General features: G+C 44.3%; 2 protein-coding genes across 2 annotated transcripts; one reads left to right on the top strand and one right to left on the bottom strand.

The window, feature by feature from the left end:
• Window positions 1-6,559: 6,559 nt before the first annotated feature.
• On the bottom strand, window positions 6,560-6,988 carry LOC138886110 (cytosolic calcium-binding protein 2-like). Its single transcript, XM_070167143.1, has one exon. The coding sequence runs from the start codon at window positions 6,986-6,988 to the stop codon at window positions 6,560-6,562; it is 429 nt and encodes a 142-aa protein (XP_070023244.1).
• A 1,183-nt stretch (window positions 6,989-8,171) lies between these two features.
• On the top strand, window positions 8,172-9,118 carry LOC138886109 (uncharacterized). The gene is made up of 2 exons (XM_070167142.1): window positions 8,172-8,411; window positions 8,495-9,118. Exons 1-2 carry the CDS (start codon window positions 8,172-8,174, stop codon window positions 9,116-9,118), a joined length of 864 nt encoding a protein of 287 aa, XP_070023243.1.
• Window positions 9,119-10,122: the final 1,004 nt, after the last annotated feature.

Genomic DNA, 10,122 nt, shown 5'->3' with positions numbered 1-10,122 from the left:
GGAGTCTTCGGATGGCTTTGTAACTGAGTGATAGCAAACTGTTGTGCCTGCAACATTTCAAAAATAACATGAAAACTAACTTCATGTTCTTCCCGGGCTGGGGTTTTGTGGGCTTCATGTTGGTCGCCATATTGTATGCTTCTGTTAGTATATGAGGCTTCGTTGACCTGCTGCGGGTCTTATGAACCCACGTCTACTGGAATCAGTCTAGGTGAGTTATCGGGGTTTTGCGGTGGCACGCCAACGACTGGAATAACCACACCATTTTCTCCATGATTTTCAAGGAAGTCGTTCTCAAGTCTGTTTACCGAGCCAGACATTTTGACCTGAAATCAAAAGATCTTGGACAAGAAAAAGCGTGAAAGATAACTTACGTTCATGTAATGAAACCAGCAAGAAAATAATCACTATTATTTTTAGCCCTACGGTGGGTGCCAAAATGTTTACCATGAAAACGGTAAAAATAATTAAATTTGTAAATGGGACTCTAAAAATACATGATCTATTTTTATGCTAGTTGTTAGAGCAATTGATGGTAGGTGTATGAAGTTTAATGACGAAATGCAAGTTAAAACGGAGCAGTAATCAAACCGAGGGGCTTGCTACCCGGGCTTCGGACTGATCGATGAAAGGCCTCGAGGTCGATACCCGTCTCGAGCTCGAGCTATCGGGGATGACTGGGAAGGGGATAACAGTTAATATATAATTAAAAAAGACACTTTATGGACAATATCAAGCAATAAATGAAGAACAAGTATGAAGGCAATAAATGGAAAGAGTAGCCTCGAGCAAGTAAGTTAGAGAGAGAGAGAGAGAGTTATTATTGATCTTGTGTGGGGTGATTGGAGCAAAAGCGGCCCTTTACAAAGTGGTGAGGATTCCCTTTATATATGAGGAAAATCCTATTATAGTACAATGTATATTAATTCTAAAATCATGGAGATGGGACGGATAGACGCGACGCCTCGATGCAGGCTCTAGGTAGGCCGACTCTGTCAGACTTAGTCGTGTTCCTTGGGAATTCCCCATTTTTCTCCAGCCTCCATCTTCGTCTTCTTTGAGTCGGGCCTCGACGAGCCCCAAGGGAGGGAACTCGGCTGCAACTCCACGTCCTCGGGGTCTCGAGACATTCTTCTGAAGTGACTTGATAGCAAGAAATCAGGCCATCTGATTTTGCCGCATACAACCACACTTATACCAAGTGATAATATCTATAAGACCTCAAGCAAGGCATGAACCACACTTGTACCAAGTGACAATATTTGTAAGACCTCAAGCAAGGCATGAACCACACTTGTACCAAGTGGCAATATCTGTAAGACCTCAAGCAAGGCATGAACCACACTTGTACCAAGTGACAATATCTGTAAGACCTCAAGCAAGGCATGAACAATACTTGTACCAAGTATCCAAAACTGTAAAACCTCAACGACATGTAAAACTTGTAAGTCCTTAGTAAAGACATAAACCCGATCTCAAAGTTTTGGTTATATACCGAACTTGTAAGACCCCTAAAAAGGCATACCCTCGATATAGATACTGAAACTATCTCATTCGGGACTCAAAGGCTCGGGCCGAACACAAATGACTCCGGTCACAAGGCTATACCAGCCAAACTAACACGACTCGGGGATGCCTGACCGTTGCTACAAAATCACAAGCCTTCAATTACTTCGAATCTACTTCGAAAAGAACCGGTTAAATAGGCTACCCTCGATACATGCAAAAGAGGTTCGATCATTCAGCTTCTAAACATCGGTTGTGTGATACTTAGCCTCTGAGCCAAACCTCCTGAGGTGCTCGATCATCACCATATAATGACTCGCAATCAAGGATTTTTATTAAGCCGTCGAAGAGTCAGGCAAACACTATTTATCCTTATTCAGGGATAGATAAAGCCCACATAAAATGTCGCACCAACCAAATGCATAAGAGCCATTGTCTCCAGCCTAATGAGCCTCAGGGCCACACACATAAAAGGTCGCTCTGAACCAAGGTGTAAGAGCCATTGTCGCCAGCCTGCACAAATACAAAACTTGAGGGTCGAATGAGATCGAGTCGTAACCCAATTTGGAGATGGAACCCAAAATAGTTAACTAAAAATCCGCATCGACCCAAGGCGTAAGAGCCTCTGTCGCCAGCCCACACAAATACAAAACTTGAGAGTCAAATGAGCTTGATTTATAACCCGATTCAGAGACGGAACCCAAAATAGTTAACTTAAAAGCCGTATTGGCCCAAGGCATAAGAGCCACTGTCGCCAGACCACACTAAAAGGCCGCATCGGCCCAAGGCATAAGAGTCATTGTTACTAGCCCACATAAAAGGTCGCATCGACCAAACGCATAAGAGCATACAGGCCAGCCTAATGAGCCCCAGGGCGATATCACGACTCTAAGGATTCCTACCAACTCAAAGACCAGTTCACCTGGCCAAATTCAAGACAGAAAGAGATACAAAAGAAATAAAGCTGCAATGTTTTCTTTCATACACATATGCGAAAAAGTGCAATATCTATCTACAAACATGCTACAAAAGTGCTACATACAGATGACAAAATCTATACCACCCCGGGGGCTACGGCCTTCCGGCCTCATCTTCATTTTCTTCAGCATCGGGCAAAAGCAACCGAGCATCACTCTCGTCCGCCCTTGCTAGCGCCAATTTTTCTGAGAGGACAAAACCCCTAGCACGGATCTTCTCGAGTGTCTTTCTTCGAGACTTGCAACGAGCATATTCTTCAATCCTCCTTTCATTGTCGAGGATCCTTCTCAGCTCAGCTTGAGCATCGGCAACATCCTTTGAATAGATCGCCATCTCCTGGTCAGCCTTAGTTCGGATCATTGCAGCTTATGCCGGGACATCAACAATCTCAGCCCTGACTTTTGAAAGCTCAGACTCGAGCTTCGCAATTATATCTGCTTGAACCGAAGCATTATCGCGAACTAAGCGAAGTTGAGCCTCAAAGGCGGGAAATTTAGCCAGAGCATCCTTCCCCTTTAAAGCCTAAGCCTCCGCCCGAGTTTTTAGCTCATCATGCTCACGCTTGGCCTTGCCAACTTCGTCCCAAAGGCACTCTGAGGCCTCCGTCTTTTTTTGCAACTGAAATAAATAAAGCGTTAGCACCCGGAATAGAAAGTTACCTGCTCCTTCAAGTAGCTCTCATAATTCAAGCTTCGGCCCACCTCATACCGCAAGTATACCATCTCGACCTCCTTTTCATTGCAAAGGAGCCTAAGTGATCTTTCCTCATCTAGAGCTTTCCACAGCCTGGCTTCATGACGAAGCAGCCCGGACTTAAGCTTGTCGAAGGCTCGAAAAAGAAAATCCAATAAGGAAGGGAAGGCACGAAGTTCGAAAGGCCTATGAGAAAACTCACCACAAAGTGAAGCCGCTGAGATCCTCAAAGGTCGAGCACACACCTGCCAATCCAGTTCCCTCAACTCTGAAAGAGTCAACTCCGATTGAGGCATGGTCGCTCGGCGTATGAGACCCCGGGTTTCTAGTATCCTTCAAAGTACTGTCGATGGGAAAAGAGGGCAACGACAATCTACAACTTCCAACATTGGTAGGGAGTGTTGCATCTTCCACCCATTTGGACACGTAATCTACAGTAATAAGTATGTACTTATTGCCAAAGGATCTAACGAAGGGGCCCATGATGTCTATCCCCCATACATCGAATACTTCAACCTCTTGAATTGGGTTCATGGGCATCTCATAGTGACGAGAAATGTTCCCGGTTCGTTAACATTCATCACAACCCTTCACCCATTGATGTGCATCCTTAAACATTGTTGGCCAGTAGAACCCAGCTTATAAACTTTTGATGCCATCCTGACTCGTCCAAAATGTCCGCCATATGCCGATGCATGACATGCCTACAAAACAGAAGATTGTTCTATCTTGGGGACACACCTCCAAATCATATTGACAACACAAATTCTAAATAGATAAGGTTCATCCCAGTAATACATACGGCAGTCACGGTAAAACTTTTTCTTTTGCACAGAGGAAAGGTCATAGGGAACTATACCGCTTGCCAGGTAATTTGCAAAGTCTGCATACCATGGAACTTCCTCAAGGCTTGTGGTGAGTAGCTGCTCGTCTGGAAAAGTTTCTAGAATATCTTCTGCCCCAACTGAGTTTTCGGCTTCTTCAAGTCGCGATAGATGGTCAACAACCTGTTTTTTCGTGCCCTTACGGTCACAAATCTCCAGGTCGAACTCTTGTAGTAACAACACCCAACGAATCAGGCGCATTTTGGACTCCTTCTCTTCAATCAAGTACCTGAGAGCAGCATGATAAGTATATACACTTACCTTAGAGCCAATCAGGTATCATCTGAATATGTCGAATGCGAACACCACAGTCAGCATCTCCTTTTCAGTCATAGTATATTTCAGCTAGGCTCCACTCAATGTTCTATTGGCGTAGTAAATTAGGTGCATTATCTTGTCTTTCCGCTGTCCTAGCACTTCCCCCACTGCATAGTCAATGGCATCACACATGAGTTCGAATGGTTGCTCCCAGTTGGGGGCAACAATGATGGTTGTTGTGACTAGCCTCTTTTTCAACTCATCGAATGCTACCCTGCAATCATCAGAAAACATGAAAGGGTGATCTTTTTCTAACAACTTACAGAGAGGGTTGGCATATTTTGAGAAGTCTTTGATGAATCTCTGGCAGAAATTGGCATGCCCGAGGAAGCTCCTGATTGCCTTGACTGATGTGGGGGGGTGGCAGCTTTGCTATCACATCAACCTTAGCACGATCCACCTCGACTCCCTTGCTTGACACCAGGTGTTCCAAGACTATACCCTCTTGTACCATAAAACGACATTTTTCCCAATTAAGTACAAGGTTAGTCTCCGTGCACCTTTTCAAGACTCAGGTCAGGTTTGTAAATCACTCATCGAATGAGTTTCTTACCATTGAGAAATCGTCCATGAACACCTCTATTATGTCTTTAACCATGTCGGTGAATATAGTCATCATGCACTTTTGTAATGTGGCAGGTGCATTGCATAGGCCAAAAGGCATAAATCACATATGGACATGTGAATGAGGTCTTTTCTCTATCCTCTGGTGCAATGGAGATTTGGTTGTACCCTGAGTATCCATCCAGAAAACAGAAGTGGGACCTCCCTACCAGTCTGTCAAGCATCTGATCAATAAAGGGAAGTGGGAAGTGGTCTTTCCGGGTGGCCAGATTCAATTTCCTATAGTCCATACAGATTCTCCAGCCTATGATGGTTCTTGTAGAGATCAGCTCATTGATATCATTTTTTACCACCGTCATACCACCCTTCTTAAGAACACATTGCACCGGGCTAACCCAGTTGATGTCAGAGATGGGGAAAATGATTCCCGCGTCCAACCACTTAATGACATTCTTCTTCACCACTCCCTTCATGTTGGGATTCAACCTTTTTTGGTGCTCCCTGGAAGGTTTGTGCCCCTCTTACAGCAGAATTTTATGCATACAATATGCCAGGCTGATCCCCATAATGTCTTACATGGTCCACCTAATGGCAATCTTGCACTCCGTGAGTACCTGCAAAAGTTGTTGTGCCTGCACATCTAACAAACTAGATGAGATAATAACAGGTAATGTGGAGTTAGGTCCTAAGAACACATACCTGAGATGGGCGGGTAGTGGCTTCAACTCTAACTTTTGTGGTTCTTCTATGGATGGCTTGGCTGGAGGATTTTCTCTTTTTTTCTTAGTGCAGGAGCTCGAATTCAAGTGATCTCTCCCAAAACCCTCTGCCCTTTAGAGCCATCACCCAATCTGCCAATTATTCCCCATTCACCTCATCTAAATTCATAATACAAGCATCAAGAGGATCCTCAAGAGTCAATGTCTCATCATCCTCTTCTACAATTACATCCACGGCATCAATAAGAGAACAATTGGCGAATTCACTTGGTCGCCTCATAGATTTCTGAACATTGAATGTTATTTCCTTATCGTTCAACCTCATCTTGAGCTCCCTAATTTCACAATCATTGAGGCCTCACCCTGTGGCCATGAACGACCTTCACAAAATTATAGGAATTTCTTCATCCACTCTACAATCCAGAATCACAAAATCTGCAGGAACACAAATTTCCCTACCTGTATCAACACGTAATCCAAAATACCTGAGGGTTTTTTCACAGTTCTATCAGCTAGCTGCAACAACATAGACGTGGGTTTAGCTCTTCCAATCCTCAACCTCTTATAGATCGTCAGGGGAATAAAATTTATGCTAGCCCTCAAATCCCAGAGTTCCTTGGCAAAGGAAAAGTTACCAATGGTGCAGGGAATTGTGAAACTCCCTGGATCAACCAACTTTTCAACAACTGGTCTAGTTACCACAACACTGCAGGTCTGAGTTAGAGTCACTGTGGCCAAATCTTAGAAATCAAATTTTTGGAACATCAAGTCCTTCATCATTTTTGCATAACCAGGCATCTCCTTCAAAGCATCAATCAATGGAATATTTACCTAAATTTATTTCAACATCTCCAAGAATTTCTTGTATTGTTCCTCTTTCTGATATTTGTCCAGCCTCTATAGGAATGGTGTTGGAGGTATCTTCTTCCCAGTGATTTGGATTTTCTCTTTGTCAGACACCACCTCAATTACGGGTTCCTGGGCTATCTCAGCTTCTTTCTCAGCCACAATCTGTGTGTTGGTTTCTTCCTGGGTAGGCTGTGCTGTCACCTCTGTCAGTTTTGCTGAATCATCTAGCTCAATGGGCACTGGTACAAGTGTCTTAGCCTGTCTGCTTTCTTGAGCCCTCTCTTGCTCCAAGTCTAGGTCTCTGCCATTACGTAGACTCACTTCCATCAGCTGCTTTGGGCCTTTATCTTTTGGATTTACCTGAGTGTCTGCAGGCAATGTCCCACGAGGATGATTATTTAAAGACAACGTGATCTGGACCATTTGCACTTCAATATTCTTTATGACTGACTCATGTGCATCTACGTTTTCACTCATTTTCGCATATGACCCAATAACCTACTACATCATTGCCTCGAGTCTAGCAAACTCTTCTTTCTGTCTCCAACAGTGTTGTCACTGAGGAGGATTATAAACCTGCTACTGATTTTGGTTGTTGTATCCCTGTGGCCTTTGATAGGGTGCCACATTATTGAGAGGTTGCATGGCTCCCATATTCCCATTGTTGTGTTGTGGTTGGACTAGCCTGTATGGCTGATTTGGTTGGACCCAATTCTGACTACCATAATTAGGTACCCAGTAATTATCAAGCCTAACCGGTAGAGTAGTGACATGGCTAGGTCAAGACACCTAGCCTGTGAAGGATATGTGTATACGGTAAAATCGGAGGATCCAATTTTTCGTCGTTACGACGCCTCGTAAGCACGTCTCGAATGATCGAGACTACGGCCGATTTTCATCCCTCAAGGGCCATCGATGCCCAACCTCGGGGCAGTATAGACCGACGGTTACGGAGAGAAAGTGGAGAGTTCCTAAGGCGCATAAATAGGGCTGACAAAGTCTAGTGGACTAGTCCAAAAATGAATCAAGGCATTAACTAGTTGTACCATCTCCATATCTTTGTAATTAATGCTTTTTTTACTATGTTAGGATTCCCCCTCATATATAAAGGGGATCCTTTTCATTTTGTAGACACCTGTTGCTCAATACTAAATAAACAAGAACATTCTCTCTCCTCTCTAACATATTCTCCCGATCTCTTTACTTGCATCTACTGTTCATATCTATTGTGTTCTATTTATTATTCTTTATTTATTGCTTATTATTGGCCATAAAGAGCCATCATTGATTTTATTATAACTGTTAGTCTCCATCGACTAACCTCGGCGGGACATTTAACTCGACCCCGAGGCCCCGAATAAGCAAGCTCGAGGCCCCGATCGACAGCCATTCGGTTTGGTTAACATCTTATTTTAAGCTTTTATCTTGATTCCAAGTACCTCACTTAGCATGTATTACCCTAACAACTAGCATAAAAATAGATCACGTATTTTAGAACCACAAAATAAAATTTAATTGTTATTATCATTTTCACGGTAAACAGTTTGGCGCCCACCGTTGGGCTAAAAATAACAATGATTATTTTCATGCAGGTTTTACCACATAACGCGAGTTATCTTTCATACTTTTTCTTGTCCAAGATCTTCGATTTTAGGTCAAAATGTCTAACTCGATAAATGGAGGTGGAAACAACAATCTTGAGGACTATGAAGAGAATGGTTTGGATGTTCTAGGTGTTGGTGTACCACCACAAAACCATGAGAACGCACCAGAACCAATTCCCGTGGACGCGGTCTCGTGCGATGCCCAAAACGTCGATATAAGCTCCCACACTAACAGGAGCATGCACCAAGGAGACCAACAAAAAGCTCAGAAAACCCCGGCTAGGGAAGAACAGGAGGTTAGCCTTCACGTTATTTTTGAAATGTTGTTGGCACAACAGCTAGAAATTGCTAAGCTGCGAAGTCACCAGAAAACTCCCAGCACGGTAACACCAGGGACGGCTCCCCCAGCCAAGTAGGTACCGGAGAGATCAAGCAACAACGGGTCGGCAGCCGACCCCGTCATCGTAAAGATGCTCTAGGAACTCACGAGGAGGATCGAATCGGGCGAGAAGAAGATAGAAGCCAACGACAAGAAGGTCGAGACCTACAAGTGCAGGGTCGACCAAATTCCGGGCGCACCCCCGATCCTGAAAGGTATGGATTCAAAGAAGTTCATACAGAAGTCGTTCCCATAGAAAGGTCCCCAAAACCTATTCCAAAGAAGTTTAGAATACCCGACCTTCCGAAGTACAATGGAACCTCGGAGCCAAATGAGCACGTTACCGCTTACACTTGTGCAGTGAAGTGCAACGAGCTAAAGGATGACGAGATTGAGTCCATCTTACTGAAGAAGTTCGGAGAAACACTTTTTAAAGGGGCAAGGATGTGGTATCACAACCTGGCCCCAAATGCGATAGATTCATTTGCCATGCTGGCAGATTCTTTCATTAAGGTACATGCTGGTGAAATCAAAGTAGCTACAAGGAAATCCGACATCTTCAATAACAAGCAGAGGGATAATGAGATGCTGCGAGAGTTCGTATCTCGATTTCAAATGGAGTGAATGGAACTTCCACCAGTCTCCATCGACTGGGTAGCGCAGACATTCACTCAAGGTCTGAATGAACGAAGCTCGGTGGCTTCGAAGCAGCTGAAATAGAATCTGGTTGATTATCCCGATGTGACCTGGTCAAACATTCACAATCGATATAAATCGAAAATTAGGGTCGAGGACGACCAACTAAGAGCCCCCTCGGGCTCGGTATACCCAAGAAGGCTTCTGGCGAAGGAGCCAAAGCCAAACAAAGAAAGGTACCAGCCATACGTCAAAGACAGGATAAATGCCCTGTGGCGCAACATACCATGCAATGATCGAAGGATGGACCAAGGCCAGAATCCTTGGGGACTCGTCAACAAAGCTAGATTCGATAGGCACACAGGGCCAATGGAGGCACCTCGCTTGTCAGAATACAACTTCAACATCGATGTATCAGACATCGTGTTCGCCATCAGTAAAATTAGAGAAGCCAGGTGGCCTAGGCCTGTGCAATCAGATCCTTCGCAAAGAAATCACAACTTAGTTTGTGAATTTCACAACACACACGGCCACAGGACCGAGGATTGCCACCATCTCTGAGAAGTAGCCCGACTACTCAGTAAAGGTCACCTCCGAGAATTCCTCAGTGACCGGGCCAAAAATTAGTTCCGGGAAAGAGAGGTGACCAAGAAGAATGAAACAAATGAGCCACAACATGTCATCCACATGATCTTGGGAGGCATCGATGCCCCATAGGAGCCCATGATGAGAAGAACAAAAATATCCATCACTAGAGAAAAGCGAACTCGGGGTTACATACCCGAGGATGCCCTCACATTCAGTGACGAGGACATCGAGACCTTGTCTCATCTTCACAACGACAAACTGGTAATCTCTTTCCTTGTAAATACATTTCAAATTAAATGTGTACATGTGGATCCAGGTAGCTCGGCCAACATTATCAGGTCGAGGGTGGTAGAGTAGCTCGGACTGCTTGACCAAATTGTGCCCACCTCTCGAGTCCTCAATGG

The sequence above is a fragment of the Nicotiana sylvestris genome, chromosome 2, assembly GCF_000393655.2.
Source record: "Nicotiana sylvestris chromosome 2, ASM39365v2, whole genome shotgun sequence".
In the NCBI taxonomy this organism is placed as follows: Eukaryota; Viridiplantae; Streptophyta; class Magnoliopsida; order Solanales; family Solanaceae; genus Nicotiana; species Nicotiana sylvestris.
The sequence above is the reverse complement of the archived record's forward strand: the minus strand, read 5'-3'. Positions and strand labels throughout refer to the sequence as shown.